The 20,863-nt window shown below is 44.1% G+C and overlaps 1 protein-coding gene across 6 annotated transcripts in view; it reads right to left on the reverse strand.

Annotated features, from left to right (window-relative positions):
* The window catches only part of fbxo9 (F-box protein 9), a 136,124-nt gene that overhangs the window by 78,610 nt on the left and 36,651 nt on the right, over nt 1–20,863 (reverse strand). For 4 of the 6 annotated variants that reach the window (XM_068021363.1, XM_068021349.1, XM_068021340.1 and 1 more), the window contains 2 exons: nt 14,890–15,048; nt 13,868–13,925 (listed from right to left, as the gene is read on the reverse strand). In XM_068021363.1, coding sequence (XP_067877464.1) covers nt 13,868–13,925; nt 14,890–15,048 — 217 coding nt within the window. The remainder of the gene's footprint in view (nt 1–13,867; nt 13,926–14,889; nt 15,049–20,863) is intronic. The other 2 variants (XM_068021353.1, XM_068021373.1) reach the window with 1 other exon arrangement.

Here is a 20,863-nt window from a genome sequence, read left to right on the forward strand (position 1 = left end):
TGGAGGAAACCCCAGACCATTCAGGTAGGCCCTGGTGATCACGTGGGGGGGTGCTTTCAGTGAGGGTGGAAGAGGGTCTTCCTGGGGCATGGAGGGTGGTGGCCATTGACACTGGGCTGGCCCTCTGGGAGCCCTAGATTGCCCCAAAAGTGGGGCCCCCCACCACCCCGCTAGGAGGTTGCCAGGTCTTACCTGGCAGCGTCTCCACAAGCCAGCGGCCACTTAAGGGCCTAAATTGGCCTGGGTGGGAAGACTTTGGCTGGCCTTCCCCATCCCGGACTAAATTCATAGGTGTCGGGCACTCCACCCCCTGCCTTCCCACAATTTCATGGGCCACCCTGCCTCCATTCCAGTCCCAAGGGGGCCTAATTCAGCCTCTTCTTAATAAGCAAAAGAACAAGCCTGGGTGTGGAATGAAAATGAAAGCACTGCAGGTTATGCAGAACCAAGTCAATCTGATAGAAAGGCAGCCAAGGGTGTCTCATCACTTGTGGCTGTAGGTCATGTACATTTCAAATAAATGCTATGGTTATTACCCCTCCAAAAAAACCCCACTGCAAGGCAGCACTATTTTAGTTAGTTATTGATACTGATTAAATTGACATCTATTTGATGTATGAACAATAATTATCCTTGTAAAATATATTTATCAAAGCGCACACACTATTTGCAACTGTTTGAAGTCAAACAGCTGTAAAGTGACATTACCGAGGCGTCAAACAGAACTTCAAGACAGAAATCAACAGATTTTTGTTAAGTAAGAGTATCAAGGGACATAGAGCAAAGGTGGGTAAATAGAGATGACATACAGATCGACCATCATCGAATAGAATGCTGGAACAGGCCCAAGCAGTTAAATGGCCTACTTTTGTTCCTTGTGTAAACAAAATGGTTGAATTTTTGTGCTAATCAAGATACGGAATAGTACCAACATGGAACAGATCATGTTGCATTTCAGGTATCTATCAGATCATTAATAACATGTACTATTCAAGTAAAATTCCACCAAATTGACTTCAACTATTATCTTAACCCTAACTTTAGAACAGCACTAGCTATTGCACCACTGTCAACAAGTGTCATTGAAAAATTAGGAAATGATGAACTTGTTAATTACTTACTTTGTAACAATCTTCACAGTAAAGGTTGAGAATGAAGTACCAGAAAACTGCCAGTGTCACTCCACTATTTAAGAAGGGTAAGAGAGATAACTGGGAAATTACAAACCTATTAGTCATCTGTTGTGGGGAAGTTAATAGAATCTATTATCAGAGACAGAGCAACTGAATACTTGAGACAAATATGAACTGATCAGAGATAACCAGTTCTGACAAAAGGCCACTGACCTGAAACATTAACCGTTTCTCTCCACAGATGCTGCCAGACCTGCTGAGTATTTCCAGCATTTTCTGTTTTTATTTCAGAGAGAACCAGCGTGGATTTGTAAAAGGATAAGACATGCCTAACAAAACTAGCTATATTTTTTGAGGAGGTAACTAATGTGGTCGGATAAGAGAGCTGTTAATATTTCAGAAAGCCAATTGGTGAAGGATAGAACTGGAGCCAATCGTAACACACTTAATAAGCAATTAGTTACCCTCCTAACCCAACCACCAGTTTCAGTCTTGGTCTATTTATAGGGGCACAAGTGAATCTCCAGTTAATGCCCACCACCTGCATACAACTAAACACAATTAATAGGAGCATCCATGGATGTTATTTATATGGACTTTGATAAGGCATTCGATAAGGTTCCACGTAACAGACTACGAAAGCACATGCAAACTGAGGCAACCTACCGACATGGGTAAGGAATTGGTTAGGAGGTATGAGACAGTAGGGATAATGGATGCGTTCTCCAACTTCCAGGATGTGACTAGCAGTGTCCCCCAGGGAAAAGTACTGGGGCCTCAGCTTTTCACTAGATTTATAAATGACTTAGATGAAGGAGTAGAGAGCCATGTGCCTAAGTTTGCTGATGACATCAAATTCGGTAGCATAGTAGATAGCATAGATCGGAGCATAAAGTTGCATAGCACCATTGCTATATTAAGTGAGTGGATAAAACAGGGGCTGATGGAGCTCAAAGTGGGAAAATGTGAAGTCATCCATTTTAGACCTAAGAAAGATAGATTAGTCTATTTTATATATGGCAAGAAGCTAAGAACTGTGGATGAATAGAGAGATTTAGGGGTTTAAGTACAGAAATCACAAAGGTAATAGACAGGTACAAAAGCTAATTAAAAAGGTTACTGGAAAGTTGGTCTTCATCCCAAATAGAAATGTGTAGCAGTTATGTTGCAGTGACATAAAGCTCTGGCTGGATTCCTTTTAGAGTACTGCATTCAATTCTGGGCACCACATCTCAGGAAGAAAATAATGGCCTTGGAGGGGATATAGTGCAGATTTACCAAAATACTAAAATGGTTCAATTATGAGGGCAGGTTGTACAGGCTTATATTCCCTTGAGTATAGAAGATAATGAAGTGATATAATTGAGGTCTTGAAGATGATGTGAATCAGGCAGGTATGGAATCCAGGATGTGGTGATGGAAAAGCCTTGGCGCTTTACTTTGGCCAATGGGTATGAGGTACTTGCGATTTGTGTGGATGAGAACAAGGACAGTAGGGTGGATCAGCAACCTAACCTGTAGCACCATGGTTCAGGAGGCCATTCAAATGGTGGGAGTAAAAAAGGAATGTAGTAATGTCAGGGGAGTACATACTGTTCTCTGCAGCCATGACTGGGAGTTTTGAAAGTTATGTTGCCTGCTCAGTGCCAGGGTTAAAGACAGCTTCTCATGGATGGAAACAAATTTGGAGTGGGGAGCGGGAAGGGCTGGGGAGGATCCAGTTGTTGTGGTCCACATAGGATCCAACAACATAGGAAGAACTATGAATGATGTTCTGCTGAGGGGGTCCGAGGAGTTAAGAGTCCAAATTAAACTGCAGAAGCTCAAAAGTAATAATCTCTTGATTGTTGCCTGAGCCATGCGCCTATTGGCATAGGGATAAACAGATTAGAGTGTTAAATGCGTGGCTCAAGGATTGGTGCAGGAAGAAGGGATTACGATTCATTATGCACTGGCATCAGTATTGGGGAAAGAGGGGGCTGTCCGTTGGGATGGGATCTATTTAAATTGGGCTGTGATCAGCATCAAATTGTGTAACTAGGGCTGTGGGTAAGGCTTTAAACTAATACTTAAAAGGTATTATAAAAATAATGCAACTAAACTAAGGAGGGGAAGGGGACAGATAAAGGGAAATTCAGAAATCTAAAGAGAAAAATCGAGGCAGTAGAGCTGTGTAGCGATTTGGGTAAAGAATGACGTGTGATCTCATTGAAACATGCATGATTTTGAAAGGGCGTGACAGGGTAGACACAGAGGTTGTTTCCCCTGGCTGGGGAATCTATGACATGGAAGGACACCCTCAGGATAAGGGCTCGATCATTTAGGACTGAGGCAAGACGAAATTTCTTCATTCAGAGGGTTCTGACTTTGGAATTGTCTACATGAGGGTTGTGAATGCTCCATCATTGAGTACATTCAAAGCTGGGATAGATAAATTTTTGATCCCTCAGGGAATGGAGGGATATAGGCAGTGGAACTGGGGGTGAAAGTGGAGTTGAGGCAGAAGATCAACTATGATCATACTGAATGGCGAAGCATTTTCTGGGGGGGGCTGGATGGTCTACACCGCCTTCTATTTCTTAAGTTCTTATTAAAGGGATTGATAAGGTAAAGAGAACAAAAACATTTTCTATCGTGAAGAAGTCCAGAACAAGGGGGTGTAACCTTACAATTAGGGATGGGGATAAGGCCTAAAACTAAAAAGGTACGGGGGAGGGTCAGGTGAAGGGAGATTTAGAAATCTGAAGAGCAAAGTCACGCAACAGAACAGTGTAGCGATTTCAGCAAAGGCAAGCACAGTGAGATAGGAAGGGACAGAGTTTAACGCCAAGAGTGCATCAGTGAATAAGGTCCATGCAAAGAAGAGTGGTTTGAAACAAAAGGCTCTTTATCTGAATGTGCGAAGCATTCGCAATAAGAGAGATGAACTAGCGCCCACAAATAGGAACACAAATAGGAATAAATGGTTTAGACCCAATTGCCATTACACAGACAGGGTTGCAAAGTGACCAAGGTTGGGAAATAAATACTGCAGGGTACACAACATTTCAAAAAGACAGGCAGAATGGAAAAGGTGGAGGAGTAACCGTAATAATAAAGGATGACACAAGGACAGTAATGAGAAAGCAGCTTGGCTCAGACAATCAGGAAGTAGAATCAGTATGGGTGGAGATGAGGAACAATAAGGGTCAGAAAACACTGGTGGGAGTAGTTATAGGACCCCTGACAGTAGTTATACTGTTGGACAGAGCATTAAGTAAGAAATAATTGGAGCTTGTAACAAAGGCAATATATTAATTGTGGGGGACTTTAATCTTCATATAGACTGGACCAATCAAATTGGCAACAGTGGTCTGGAAGATGGGTTTGTAGAATGCTTTCGCGACAGTTTCCAAGAACAATACGTTGTAGAACCAACTAGGGATAAAGCTATTTTTGATCTAGTATAGTAAATGAGGCAGGGTTAGTTAGTAATCTTACAGTAAAGGAGCCACTGGGATAAAGTGATCATAATACAACTGAACTCCATATTGATTTTGAAAGTGACCTGCTCTAGACCCAAACACTGGAACGTAGCAAATGTAGCCCCACCATTTAAGGAAGGAGAGAGAAAATGGGGAACTACAGATGTATTAGTTTATCAGTAGTAGGGAAAATGTTAGAATCTATAGTAAAGGATGAGATAACTAGACACTTAGAAAATAATATGATTGGACAGAGTCAACTTGGATTTATGAAGGGGAAATCATGTTTGACAAACCTGTTAGAGTTTTTCTTTGAGGATTTTACTTGTAGCATAGATAAAGGAGAACCAGTGGATGTGGTATAGTTGAATTTTCAGAAGGCTTTTGATGAGGTCCCTCACAGGAAGTTGGTAAACAAAATTAGAGCATATTGGATTGGGGGTAATATACTGCTATGGATTGAGAATTGGTTAACAGACAGAAAGCAAAGTGTAGGAATAAATGGGTCATTCTCAGGATGGCAGACGTTCACTAGTGGGGTACCACAAATATCAGTGCTGGGGCCACAGCTGTTCACAAATGATTTGGATGTGGGGAACCAAATGTAATATTTCCAAATTTACTGATGTCATAAAACTTGGTGGGAATGTAAGTTGTGAGGAGGATGCAAGGAGGCTTTAAAGGGACATGGACAGGCTAGAACACGGCAGATGGAATATAATGTGAATAACTGTGAAGTTATCCACCTTGGTAGAAAAAACAAAGACAAAGTTCATCTTAAATGGTGAGAGGTTGGGAAGTGTTGATGTCTAAAAGGGACCTGGATGTCCTTGTTCATGAGTCACTAGCATGCAGGTGCAGCAAGCAATTAGAAAGACAAATGGTATGTTGGCCTTTAATCGCAAGGTGATTTGATTACAGGAATAAAAATGCAACGGTATAGAGCCTTGGTGACACTGCACCTGGAGTATCGTGTACAGTTTTGGTCTCTTTATCTAAGGAAGGATATATTTGCCATAGAGGGAGTGCAACGGAGGTTCACCAGACTTATCCCTGGGATGGTGGGAGTGTCGTATAAGGAGAGATTGAGGAAACTGGGACTGCATTCTCTAGAGTTTTGAAGAATGAGGGGTGATCTTGTTGAAACTTACAAAATTCTTACAGGGCGTGACAGGATGGATGTAGACAGGATGCTTCCCCTGACTGGTGAGTCTCAAACCAGGGGACACAGTCTCAGAATAAGGGGTAGGCCACTTAAGACTGAGATGAGGAGAAATTTCTTCACTCAAGAGGGTTGTGAATCTTTGGAATTCTCTACCCCACAGCACAGTGGAAGCTCAATCATTGCGCATGTTCAAGACAAATATAGATAGATTTCTCGATACTAATGACATCAAGGGATATGGGGAAAGCACAGGAAAGTGGCGTTGAGGTAGGTGATTAGCCATGATATAACTAATGACACAGCAGGCTCCACAGGCAGAATGGCCTTCTCCTGCTCCTATGTTCCCATGAATGTTAAACTTAAACAAAGCCAATTACATAATTATGAGCAGAGAGATTGCTGAGGTTGGTTGAGTAAATAGACTGAAAGTATGGGTTTCTTTTTGCAGCGGCGACAGGGAGAGCGAGGTGGCAGCTGGGTAAGTACGTCCTATATATTTGGGCAGCGGCTGAACCCGAGACACTAAACCTGTAGTGTCTCCCACCCGTCCTCCTCCTCTAACCAAAAAAAAAGGACTCGGTGGTGTGCAGATAAGGTAAGGCTTTTTCTATTTTTTTCTCTCGTGTGATTAGTAAAAACGTTTCGTTCCTTTTTCGTTTATCTAAGTTAAGACTAACTTAAGCTTAAAATTGAAAATGGCAGGAGATCTCAGACCCGTGTTATGCTCCTCTTGCTCAATGTGGGAGCTCAGGGATACGGCTGATGTCCCTGACTCCTTCACGTGCTGGAAATGTGTCCAGCTGCAGCTCTTGTTAGACCGCATGATGGCTCTGGAGCTGCGGATTGACTCACTTTGGAGCATCCGCTATGCTGAGGAGGTCGTGGATAGCACGTTTAGCGAATTGGTCTCACCGCAGATTAGGATTGCTGAGGGTGAAAGGGAATGGGTGACCAAAAGGCAGAGAAAGAGCAGGAAGGCAGCGCAGGTGTCCCCTGCGGTCATCTCCCTCCAAAACAGGTATACCATTTTGGATACTGTTGAGGGAGATGGCTCACCAGGGGAAGGCAGCAGGCAGTAGCCAGGTTCATGGCACCGTGGCTGGCTCTGCCGTTCGGAAGGGCGAGAAAAAGAGTGGAAGGGCTATAGTCATCGGGGATTCGATTGTAAGGGGAGTAGATAGGCGGTTCTGTGGTCGAAAACGAGACTCCCGAATGGTATGTTGCCTCCCAGGTGCACGGGTCAGAGATGTCTCAGATCGGCTGCAGAACATTCTGAAAGGGGAGAGTGAACAGCCAGTTGTCATTGTGCACATAGGCACCAATGATATAGGTAAAAAACGGGATGAGGTCCTACAAGCAGAATTTAGGGAGTTAGGAGCCAAGTTAAAAAGTAGGACCTCAGAGGTAGTAATCTCAGGATTGCTACCAGTGCCACGTGATAGTCAGAGTAGAAATGAAAGAATAGTCAGGATGAATGCGTGGCTTGAGAGATGGTGCAGGAGGGAGGGGTTCAGATTTTTGGGACATTGGGACCGGTTCTGGGGGAGGTGGTACTATTACAAATTGGACGGTCTACACCTGGGCCGGACTGGAACCAATGTCCTTGGGGGTGCTTTTGCTAACGCTGTTGGGGAGGGTTTAAACTAATGTGGCAGGGGGATGGGAACCAAATGAGGTCGTCAGTGGACAGTAAGGAGGTAGTAACTAAAGCCTGTAAGGAACTAGATAATGAAGTCAGCGTGACTAAGGGAAAGAGTAGACAGGGAGCAGATGATGAATGCAAAGGGACTGGTGTTCTGAGGTGCATTTGTTTTAATGCAAGAAGTGTAGTAGGTAAGGCAGATGAACTTAGGGCCTGGATTAGTACCTGGGAGTATGATGTTATTGCTATTACTGAGACTTGGTTGAGGGAAGGGCATGATTGGCAACTAAATATCCCAGGATATCGATGCTTCCGGCGGGATAGAGAGGGAGGTAAAAGGGGTGGAGGAGTTGCAGTACTGGTCAAAGAGGATATCACAGCTGTGCTGAAGGAGGGAACTATGGAGGACTCGAGCAGTGAGGCAATATGGGCAGAACTCAGAAATAGGAAGGGTGCAGTAACAATGTTGGGGCTGTATTACAGGCCTCCCAACAGCGAGCGTGAGATAGAGGTACAAATATGTAAACAGATTATGGAAAGATGTAGGAGCAACAGGGTGGTGGTGATAGGAGATTTTAATTTTCCCAACATTGACTGGGATTCACTTAGTGTTAGAGGTCCAGATGGAGCAGAATTTGTAAGGAGCATCCAGGAGGGTTTTCGAGAGCAGTATGTAAATAGTCCAACTCGGGAAGGGGCCATACTGGACCTGGTGTTGGGGAATGAGCCCGGCCAGGTGGTTGAAGTTTCAGTAGGGGACTACTTTGGGAATAGTGATCACAATTCCGTAAGTTTTAGAATACTCATGGACAAAGACGAGAGTGGTCCCAAAGGAAGAGTGCTAAATTGGGGGAAGGCCAACTATACCAAAATTCGGCAGGAGCTGGGGAATGTAGATTGGGAGCAGCTGTTTGAAGGTAAATCCACATTTGATATGTGGGAGGCTTTTAAAGAGAGGTTGATTAGCGTGCAGGAGAGACATGTTCCTGTGAAAATGAGGGATAGAAATGGCAAGATTAGGGAACCAGGGATGACAGGTGAAATTGTGAGACTAGCTAAGAGGAAAAAGGAAGCAGACATAAGGTCTAGGAGGCTGAAGAAAGACGAAGCTTTGAAAGAAAATCGGGAATGTAGGACCAATCTGAAACGAGGAATTAAGAGGGCTAAAAGGGGTCATTAAATATCTTTAGCAAACAGGGTTAAGGAAAATCCCAAAGCCTTTTATTCATATATAAGGAGCAAGAGGGTAACTAGAGAAAGGATTGGCCCACTCAAGGACAAAGGAGGAAAGTTATGCGTGGAGTCAGAGAAAATGGGTGAGATTCTAAACGAGTACTTTGCATCGGTATTCACCGAGGAGAGGGACATGACGGATGTTGAGGTTAGGGACAGATGTTTGATTACTCTAGGTCAAGTCAGCATAAGGAGGGAGGAAGTGTTGGGTATTCTAAAAGGCATTAAGGTGGACAAGTCCCCAGGTCCGGATGGGATCTATCCCAGGTTACTGAGGGAAGCGAGAGAGGAAATAGCTGGGGCCTTAACAGATATCTTTGCAGCATCCTTAAACACGGGTGAGGTCCCGGAGGACTGGAGAATTGCTAATGTTGTCCCCTTGTTTAAGAAAGGTAGCAGGGAAAATCCAGGTAATTATAGACCGGTGAGCCTGACGTCAGTGGTAGGGAAGCTGCTGGAGAAGATACTGAGGGATAGGATCTATTCCCATTTGGAAGAAAATGGGCTTATCAGTGATAGGCAACATGGTTTTGTGCAGGGAAGGTCATGTCTTACCAACTTAATACAATTCTTTGAGGAAGTGACAAAGTTGATTGATGAGGGAAGGGCTGTAGATGTCATATACATGGACTTCAGTAAGGCGTTTGATAAGGTTCCCCATGGTAGGCTGATGGAGAAAGTGAAGGCGCATGGGGTCCAAGGTGTACTAGCTAGATGGATAAAGAACTGGCTGGGCAACAGGAGACAGAGAGTAGCAGTGGAAGGGAGTTTCTCAAAATGGAGACGTGTGACCAGTGGTGTTCCACAGGGATCCGTGCAGGGACCACTGTTGTTTGTGATATACATAAATGATTTGGAGGAAAGTATAGGTGGTCTGATTAGCAAGTTTGCAGACGACACTAAGATTGGTGGAGTAGCAGATAGTGAAGGGGACTGTCAGAGAATACAGCAGAATATAAATAGATTGGAGAGTTGGGCAGAGAAATGGCAGATGGAGTTCAATCAGGGAAAATGCGAGGTGATGCATTTTGGAAGATCCAATTCAAGAGTGAATTATACAGTAAATGGAAAAGTCCTGGGGAAAATTGATGTACAGAGAGATTTGGGTGTTCAGGTCCATTGTTCCCTGAAGGTGGCAATGCAGGTCAATAGAGTGGTCAAGAAGGCATACGGCATGCTTTCCTTCATCGGACGGGGTATTGAGTACAAGAGTTGGCAGGTCATGTTACAGTTGTATAAGACTTTGGTTCAGCCACATTTGGAATACTGTGTGCAGTTCTGGTCGCCACATTACCAAAAGGATGTAGATGCTTTGGAGAGGGTGCAGAGGAGGTTCACCAGGATGTTGCCTGGTATGGAGGGCGCTAGCTATGAAGAGAGGTTGAGCAGATTGGGATTATTTTCATTAGAAAGATGGAGGTTGAGGGGGACCTGATTGAGGTGTACAAAATCATGAGAGGTATAGACAGGGTGGATAGCAAGAAGCTTTTTCCCAGAGTGGGGGATTCAATTACTAGGGGTCACGAGTTCAAAGTGAGAGGGGAAAAGTTTAGGGGGGATATGCGTGGAAAGTTCTTTACGCAGAGGGTGGTGGCTGCCTGGAACGCGTTGCCAGCGGAGGTGGTAGACGTGGGCACGATAGCGTCTTTTAAGATGTATCTAGACAGATACATGAAAGGGCAGGAAGCAAAGAGATACAGACCCTAAGAAAATAGGCGACAGGTTTAGATAGAGGATCTGGATCGGCGCAGGCTTGGAGGGCCGAAGGGCCTGTTCCTGTGCTGTAATTTTCTTTGTTCTTTGACAGTAAATAAAGAGTGGGAAACATTAAAAAAATTATTCAAAAAATTCAACCGAAATATGTTCCATTAAAAAACAAAAACCCAATGAGAAAGACCCATCCAAGGCTTAGAGAAGTTAAGGATAGTAATGGATTCAAAAGAAGAGGCTTATAATGCTGCAAAGATTAGTCGTAAGCCTGAGGTTTGGCAGCGTTTTAGTAACCAGCAAAGGGCAATGAAAAAGTTGATAAAAAGGGGGAATAAAATGAGAATAAACTAGCCAGGAATATTAAAAACAGATTGTAAGAGCTTTTACAAGCATATAAAAAGGTGAGTAATTCAAGTAAATGATGATCCCTTTCGAGCAAAAACAGGAGAAATCATAATGGGGCATGAGGAAATGGCAGAGATGTTGAACAAATATTTTCTGTCTGTCTTCACAGTGGAAGACACAAACTATATACTAAAAATAGAGGGTAACCAAGGGGCTAATAAAAGTGGGGAACATAAGGTAATTAATACCAGCAGAGAAACAGTATTGGAGAAATTTAAGGGACTACAGGTTGGCAAATCCCAAGGACCTGATGGCCTATATTCGAGAGTTCTAAAAGAGGTAGCTGCAGAGAAAGTGGATGCACTGGTTATGATTTTCCAAAATTCCCTAGATTCTCAAACAGTGGATTGGAAGTTAGCAAATGTAATATCGTTATTCAAAAAAGGAGGGAGAAAAAACAGGGAACTACAAGCCAGTTAGCCTGACATCAGTCATTGGAAAAATGCGGGAATCTATTATTAAGAAAGTTTTAATAATGCAGTTAGAAAATCATTGTATGAAAAATGTCAATATGGTTTTCTGAAAGGGAAATAGTGTTTGACAAACTTATTGAGAGATTTTTGAGGGTGCAACGAGTTGGGTAGATAAAGGGGAACCAGTAGACATCGTATACTTGGATTTTTAAATGGCATTCAAATAAGGTTCAAAAGGCTAACCCGTGAGAAAATAGCTCGTGGAGTTGGGGGTAATATATTAGCATGGACAGAGGATTGGTTAATGGATAGGAAGCAGAGAGTGGGGATAAAAACAGGGGTTAAGTTAACAGGCTGTGACTAGTGGAGTGCCGCAAGAATCAAAAAAGCAATTAGGAAGGCAAATGTTATGTTGGCCTTTACTGCAAGGAGATTGGAGTACAAAAATAAGGAAAGCTTGCCACAAATGTACAGGGTTTTGGTGAGACCACACCTGGAGCACTGTTCGCAGTTTTGGTCTCCATATCAAAGGAAGGATATACTTGCTTTGGAGGCAGTACAGCAAAGGTTCACTAGATTGGTTCTGGGATGAGAGGGATGTCCTAAGTTGAGAGGCTGAGTAAATTGGAAAAATTATAGCTCATCTCATTGAAACATACATGATTCTGAAGGGGCTTGAAAGGGTAGACAACGGCTGGGGAATCTAGAACACGGGGCACAGCGTCAGGATAAGGGGCCGATCATTTAGTACTGAGATGATGAGAAACTTCTTCACTCAAAGGGTTGTGAATCTTTAAGGCTGAGATCAAAAGATTTTTGGTCTCTTGGAATCAAGAGATATAGGGAGTGGGCAGGGAAGTGTGTTGAGGCAGATGATTAGCCATAGTTTGTTTTTATTCAATCATGGGATGTGGGCATCGCAGGCCAGGCCAGCATTTATTGCCCATCCCTAATTGCCCTTGAGAAGGTGGTGGTGAGCTGCCTTCTTGAACCGCTGCCGTCCATTTGGGGTAGGTACACCCACAGTGCTGTTAGGAAGGGAGTTCCAGGATATTGACCCAGCGACAGTGAAAGAACGGCGATATAGTTCCAAGTCAGGATGGTGTGTAACCTGGAGGGGAACTTGCATTTGCTGCCCTTGTCCTTCTAGTTGGTAGAGGTCGCGGGTTTGGAAGGTGCTGTCTGAGGAGCCTTGGTGCATTGCATCTTATAGATGGTACACACTGCTGCCACTGTGCATCGGTGGTGGAGGGAGTGAATGTTTGTAGATGGGGTGGTAATCAAGCGGGCTGCTTTGTTCTGGATGGTGTCAAGCTTCTTGAGTGTTGTTGGAGCTCCACCCATCCAGGCAAGTGGAGAGTATTCCATCACACTCCTGACTTGCGCCTTGTAGATGGTGGACAGGCTTTGGGGAGTCAGGAGGTGAGTTACTCGCCGCAGGATTCCTAGCCTCTGACCTGCTCTTGTAGCCACGGTATTTATATGGCTACTCCAGTTCAGTTTCTGGTCAACGGTAGCCCCTATGATGTTGATAGTGGGGGATTCAGCGATGGTAATGTCAATGGGAGATGGTTAGATTCTCTCTTGTTGGAGATGGTCACTGCCTGGCACTTGTGTGGCGCGAATGTTACTTGCCACTTATCAGCCCAAGCCTGGATATTGTCCAGGTCTTGCTGCATTATACACGGACTGCTTCAGTATCTGAGGAGTCACAAATGGTGCTGAACATTGTGCAATCATCAGCGAACATCCCCTCTTCTGACCTTACGATTGAAGGAAGGTCATTGATGAAGCAGCTGAAGATGGTTGGGCCTAGGACACTACCCTGAGGAACTCCTGCCGTGATGTCCTGGAGCTCAGATGATTGACCTCCAACAACCACAACCATCTTCCTCTGTGCTAGGTATGACTCCAGCCTGCGGAGGGTTTTCCCCGATTCCCATTGACCTCAGTTTTGCTAGGGCTCCTTGATGCCATACTCGGTCAAATGCTGCCTCGATGTCAAGGGCAGTCACTCTCACCTCACTTCTTGAGTTCAGCTCTTTTGTCCATGCTTGAATCAAGGCTTAAATGAGGTCAGGAGCCGAGTGGCCCTGGCGGAACCCAAACTGAGCGTCACTGAGCAGGTTATTGCTAAGCAAGTGCTGCTTGATGGCACTGTTGATGACACCTTCCATCACTTTACTGACGATTGAGAGTAGGCTGATGGGGCGGTAATTGGCCAGGTTGGACTTGTCCTGCTTTTTGTGTACAGGATTGTGTACCTGGGCAATTTTCCACATTGCAGGGTAGATGCCAGCGTTGTAGCTGTACTGGAACAGCTTGGCTAGGGGTACGGCAAGTTCTGGAGCACAGGTCTTCAGTACTATTGCCGGAATATTGTCAGGGCCCATAGCTTTTGCAGTATCCAGTGCCTTCAGTCGTTTCATGATATCACGCAGAGTGAATCGAATTGGCTGAAGTCTGGCATCTGTGATGCTGGGGACTTCAGGAGGAGGCCTGAATAGTGGAGCAGGCTCGAGGGGCTAGAGGCCTACTCCTATTTCTTATGATCTTATAAAGATCAAACATCTTTTAAAAACAGTTGCAAATATTCTTTAAAATATGTGCAGCATCTTAACTTTTTTGGTTCTTTACAAATGAAAACAAAACAAGGTAATCCTTTTATAATTTAAAATACAGCACACACACATATACATTACCTTCATAAACTGCTCCATTCTGTTCTTGCTCAACAGCTTTCAGGAACAGTTCTTTGGCCTGCAAAATTAATATATATGCGTGTCAGCAATTACAAGTACAAACAACTTTTCACAGCAGTACAGTGTTACATGGCAAGAAATAACAGCTGTGAATTCAAACTCGGCTGCAAAGTTTGCCTGCAATGTGAAGCTAAATGACAATCCAAATTTCATCTGCATTTCACATCCAGCTTATTGCCCAACAGATGTTGTGGAAATGGCGCTGTTGAAGCAGTTCATCATTCATGCTGGTGCTCGTTTCAAGCATGAGAACAGAATGAAAAACACATTTTATGATATTTGTAAAGTGACCCATTTTGAATGTCTGCCACTTGCCCTGATCCCCTGCAATATTAAGAGCAAACAGCTCATGATGTTTTCATCTCTAAGACTGAAGCCATTTGTGCAACTGCCATCATCTTCCACCCACCCCCCACACCAGCCACCTTCCACCCCCCCCACCCCCTCCCTACTCCTTCTGACTGGTCCTCAGCTCCTGATTCTGGATCTTATAATTTTTCTCCGAACCCCCAACTGATCTCTCCAAGCTCATGACTTCTTTCAGATTCTCTTTCTGGTCACCTGACCCCATCAACATTGAACTCCCAAACACAGCTAATTCCTAAACAGTCGATTAACTACCTGACCATCATGCATGCTGACACATCATTAATAATTCTCTTTATTCAGGCACTGGTCCTTTCAAAATAACCTCCATCACACCCTCCTTAAAAGGCCCACTTTCGTTTGTCCACCCACTTCAACAAACCCATTTCTATACTTCTTTTCCTCTTGAAGGTCTTCAATCAAGTTGTTGACACTCAGCCCTGCCCATTTCTCTCAAAGATAAAGACATATAGGTTACTCATAATGTAATTAAATGCCACAATGCACAAGAAGAATGCGTTATATCATTTTTTCTAAGGTTCCCAGACTCAAAACAATTAGGCATAATATATTTTATGAAGCATTACAAACATTACCTTTTCTTCACGAGCAAGCTCCTGTTTCCCTTTAACACCTGATGATTTGAAAGAAAGTTTCTTGCCAGAGACTTTACCAGGTTCCATATCTGACCCATTGGAGCTTCCATTTGGATTCAGCTCAGACATCCACTGAGCTCGAAACACATCAAGTTCCTCCTTGAAAATAAGAGTGACACCTCTAAATAACTATTAAAATGTGATTCCCCCATGACATAACTAAAACAGCGCTCCCAGATTTAAAAAAAATACCAAAAATGATCATTTAACATTTATTTGCTGTTTGCCTTTCTTGCAGTACCCAGTGACAACAATTCATAGAATCACAGGTCCATTGTGCCTGTGACAGCTCTTTCGAAGAGCTACTCAATTAGCTCCACACCTCTGTTCTCTCCCCACAGCATGTAATTTTTTCCTTTCCACGTTTATATCCAATTTCAGTTTTATGTTAGTGTTTCCTGACAATGCAGAGCATGCATAGAGCGATCGCCAACATCGTCAGTGCGTCCGAACATTTGCCAACTTGCCAGTATGGGGCAGTACCCGTGCACGCCAACGTCACCACGTAATGACGTCCGAGTGTTGCTTCACCCTTCAATGGCGGCGATCACCGCCTCCATCCCCTCCAATAGTACCCCGTTCCCTCCTGCAATTGACACCTCAACCGTTGCTTCACTTCCCTGCTCACTCCCGCCGTTCCATTCTGCGCCCACCTGCTCGAGAGTGCTCCCGCCTGCTCACTGCTACAGACTCTTTGCCTTTCCATCCTGCTGTGAGCACCTCGCTCGCTCCCCACCGCAGTCCCCCCAGCCCACTCAACTACCCTGCCACTTCTCTAGATAGCGTGGCGAGGAGCGAGCGGCGGGAGGGAACAGTGAGCAGACAGGCCTGGGACAGAACGGTGAAATGTAGCGGCGAGCAACCTGAAGCGGCAGGAGGGAGCGGTGTACTGTTGGGAAAAGGGTTAATGAGGCTGCGACCGCGGCCATTGAGGGGCAGGGGGTTTGGGTTCAATTCTTTTTTGGGTCAAATTGATCAGCGGCATTTTTATTACTGGCAGCTGCCTGAAATGTCGTAGACAGTGACGTTTCAGTCGATGAGGCTGCATTTGCGCATGTGCCAATACTGCGCCACCTAGTGAGTTAAAAGACGACATCCTAAGTGGGAATTCCATGAAGGTCAGGCAAGTAACAGCTGTACATACATAAAGTGAACCTTAGTTTAGAATGTGGGTAGATCAACCACATATGAGAGGACACGTGCAGTGAAATAACAGGTGGCATATTATCTCAAAAGCAATAAATGAAATAATTTCGGCAGCCTCAACCACTGTTTTCTATTCGTGTGTGCAAGTGGTAATGCCACAACCCAGACAATTGGAAGGAAACCAAAAATTAAGAGGCAATAAATCTGCAACCCATTGGCTCTACCAACTGAAAAATTGTTAGTTTTCACAATGCTTCTGTGTTGAATAGATATTTTGCCCTTCTTGTGTTATAAATAATGTGACTAATTATAAGAAATAGTGTTAAAGAACTGAGAAAAATAGTAGGGTTATATAAATAAGGATCTCGCTTTCTAATCAAGGAAAGATTCTGCAGCAGTTTGCCAGAGCTGATAACAGAATACAGCAGTCATGATGGATACGTTTTTTTTTTCAAAGCTACGTTATCAAGGACATAACATAGAAACAGACCACTGTTAGGCATAGCTTGGCCTGGTAAGAGGGAGCCTCATGATCCACGTATCTACTCCCTGGTAATTGGACAACACAATGGGTAAAAGTAATTAAACAAATGACTGACGTAAGATATCCATCAGCCCCGAAAATCAGGCACATAAACAGGCAGTCGAGAAGGGGAAATTCAGGCAGACGAGGGAGGATTCTTGAGGCTTAACACTCAGCTTGCTTGAGACACGATGGAAGATGAGATCATCACTGCAGGCTACAAAGGTCAAACTGTTCTGCCATCATCTGTTAGTCCAACACAGGACCAGTAAACCTTCCCACCCATTATGGGCTGTCTGTCTACTATGTTTATACTGATAATGTGTTGTATTTTGCACTGTCACTCCTCAATAATTGTCACTTCAGAGTCCGCGAACCTTTTGGGTAACCTGTGACCCTTGATTAAATCTTGCATAATGCAAGGTGAAATGATAGTGGGTGCCATCTCACTGGCTGAAATATCTACGTCCATGGATATGAAGTTACAGCCCCAATAAAGAGCAGTACTGTGTGAGTGCTGCACTGTCGGTGTCATGCAGGCCCCCACCTGCCAAGAATGAGGCATATTACTTTTGTCATATGAACATTGATTTTAAACTTGCGGGGAAGAAGAGAAGGCCTGTTACAACGGCTGCCAGACACTTAGCTGAAAAACATTTGTATACTAACAGACAATGCTTGTGGAGACAAAAGGACCATTCCCTGACCCATTCAACCCACAATGGATTTTAATCACCAGACATTGAAGGTGGAAGGAAGAGCATTCCAGAGACTGCTGTGATACCATCCACAAAAGCCAGGACTGGTTAAACCAGCTGGTCACATGACTAAGTGGCTGGCCCAGGGTTAATAATTGCAGCGACATCCCTGCTTCTGTACTCGAATCCTCTCGCTATGAAGGCGAACATACCATTTGCCCTTTTTTACCGTCTGTTGCGCCTGCATGCTTACCTTCAGCGACAGGTGTACAAAAACACTCAGGTCTCGCTGCATATTCCCCTCTCTCAGTTTATAGCCAGATAATAATCCACCTTCCTGTTTTTGCTCCCAAAGTGGATAACCTCACATTTATTCACATAATACTGCATCTGCCATGCATTAGCCCACTCACTCAACTTGTCCAAATCACCCTGAAGCCTCTCTGCATCCTTCCTACAACTCACCCTCCTACCCAGTTTTGTGTCATCTGCAAATTTGGAGATATTACATTTAATTCCCTCATCTAAATCATTAATGTATATTGTGAATAGCTGGGGTCCTTGCACCGATCCCTGCAGTACCCCACTAGTCACTGTCTGCCATTCGGAAAAAGACCCATTTATCCCTACTCTTTGTTTGCTGTCCGCCGACCAATTTTCTATCCATCACAATACACTACCCCCAATCCCATGTGCTTTAATTTTACATGCTAATCTCTTATGTGGGACTTTGTCAAAAGCCTTCTGAGAGTCCAAATAAACCACATCCACTGGCTCCCCCTCATCAACTCTACTAGGTACATCCGCGAAGAATTCTAGTGGATTTGTCAAGCATGATTTCCCTTTCGTAAATCCATGCTGACTCTGCCCGATTCTACCACTGTTCTCCAAGTGCTCTGCTATAAAATCTTTGATAATGGACTCTAGAATTTTCTCCACTACAGACGTCAGGCTGACTGGTTTATAATTCCCTGCTTTCTCTCTACCTCCCTTTTTAAATATTGGGGTTACATTAGCTACCCTCCAATCTGTAGGAACTGTTCCAGAGTCTATAGAATCTTGGATGACCACCAATGCATCCACTATTTCTAGGGCCACTTCCTTAAGTACTCTGTGATGCATACCACCAGGCCCTGGGGATGTATCGGCCTTCAATCCCATCAATTTTCCCACCATTTCTCTACTAATACTGATTTCTTTCAGTACCTCTTACTAAGCCCTGTGTTCCCCAACATTTCTGGTATGATATTTGTGTCCTCCTTTGTGAAGACAGAACCAAAGTATGCATTTAGTTGGTCAGCCATTTCTTTATTTCTCATAATAAATTCCCCTGTTTCTGACTGTAAGTCTTCACTAATCTTTTTCTCTTCACATACCTATAGAAACTTTTACAGTCAGTTTTTATGTTCCCCGCAAGCTTGCTCTCGTACTCTATTTTCCCCTTCTTAACCAGTCCCTTGGTCCTCCTTTCTGAATTCTAAACTGCTCCCAATCCTTACCTCTGTTGTTTTACTTCAGCGCCAGACAGGGATAAACAACTGTTACAGTTCATCCATGCGCTCTTTAAATATTTGCCATTGCCTATCCACCGTCATCCCTTTAAGTAATGTTTCCCAATCCGTCATGGTCAACTCGCACTCATACCTTCATAGTTTCCTTTACTAAGATTCAGGACCCTTGTCTCAGAATCAACTATGTCACTCTCCATCTTGATGAAGAATTTTATCATATTATGGTCACTCATCCCCAAGGGGTCTCGCACCAGTAGATTGTCAATTATTCCTCTCATTACACAATACCCAGTCTAGGATGGCCTATTGTCTAGTTGGTTCCTCAACGTATTGGTCCAGAAAACCATCCTGTATACACTCCAAGAATCCCTCCTCTACAGTATTGTGACAATTTAATTTGCTCAATCTATATGCAGATTAAAGTCACCCATAATTACAGATGTTCCTTTATCGCATGGGTCTCTAATTTCCTGTTTAATGCCATTCCCTACATCACCACTACAGTTTGGGGGTCTACGTACAACCCCCACTAACGTTTTTTGCCCCTTAGTGTTTCTCCAAATAAGGGTTTAAACAAAATTTAAAAATTCAAATGTGTATAGGAGAGTGCTGCTGGAGGCGACAGTGTGTGAAGAAGGGAGTTTGCTAAGTGAGGGAGTTCAGTGAGGAGGGGAACTACAAATTAAGAAAATAATGAATTTGCCTGCATGGAGAGCGGCTTTGAGTGCACATAGTGTAAAGTGGGAGTTTGGCACGTGAGGGAGTTCAAAGACGGAAGGGCTCCTTTCTTTTCTTTTTCTACTTTTGTTCAGCACCCAATAGCTGCTTCTCTCTTCGATACAGGGGAAGAAGCTGATTGGTGAGTAACTGGTAAGTTATTCTACTTCTAATTGTAATAAATAGTTTTTGAAGTTATGGTATGGCAGATCAACTCAGCCAAGTGGAACGCGAATCCTGCGATATGTGGGAAGTCATGGACGCACCATGTGTCCTTGACGAGCACATCTGCAAGAAGTATCACCAGCTGCAGAAGCTTGAGCTCAGGGTTTCGGAACTATAGTGGTGGCTGGAGACACTGTTGTGCATTCGTGAGGCAGAGGACTACGTGGATGGCATGTTTAGGGAGGTGGTCACACCGCAGGTTAGGAGCTTGCAAGCAGAGAGGGAATGGGTGACTGCCAGGCAGTCTAAGAGAACCAGGCAGGCAGTGCAAGAGTCCCTTGAGTCTATCCTGTTTGCTAATCGGTTTTCCATTTTGGATACTGGTGAGGGCAATGGTTCCTCAGGGGAGTGCAGATAGAGCAAAGTCTGTGGCACCACGGGTGGCTCAGTCGCACAGGATGGGAGGAAGTAGAGTGGAAGAGCAATAGCACTAAGGGATTTGATAGTCAGGGTATCAGACAGGCTTTTCTGCGGCAGTAAACATGACTCCAGGATGGTGTGTTGCCTGGCCGGTGCCAGGGTCAAGGATGTCGTGGAGCAGCTGCAGGACATCTTTCTGGCGGGCTACACCTCAACAGGACCAGAACTAATATCCTCGCAGGGAGATTTGTAGTGCTGTTGGGGAGTGTATGAACTAGCTTGTCAGGGTGATGGGAACCTGAGGGGGAGCACAAATTGGGAGGAAGTAAAGCTGGTAACAGGAGGTAGAAAAGTAACAAGTGACATTAGAAGGCAGGCGAAACAAAGGTGAGCATCAACTAGGCTTAGAATGCGGAATACTCTCAAGACGACAAGGTTAAGGGCACTCTACCTGAATGCACAGAGCATTTGCAACAATGTAGATGATTTAAAGGCACAAATAAAGATAATTGGGTATGATTTATTGCCATTACGGAAACGTGGCTACAGGGTGACCGGGACTGGGAACTGAATATTCAAGGATATTCAATATTTAGGAAGGACAGGCGAAAAGGAAAAGGAGGAGGTGTTGCGCTGATAATAAAGGATGGGATGAGCGCATTAGTAAGGGAAGATCTCAGATTGGAAAAACAAAATGTAGAATCTGTTTGGGTGGAACTAAAACAGCAAAGGGC

This window comes from Heterodontus francisci, chromosome 3 (assembly GCF_036365525.1).
Source record: "Heterodontus francisci isolate sHetFra1 chromosome 3, sHetFra1.hap1, whole genome shotgun sequence".
NCBI lineage: Eukaryota > Metazoa > Chordata > Chondrichthyes > Heterodontiformes > Heterodontidae > Heterodontus > Heterodontus francisci.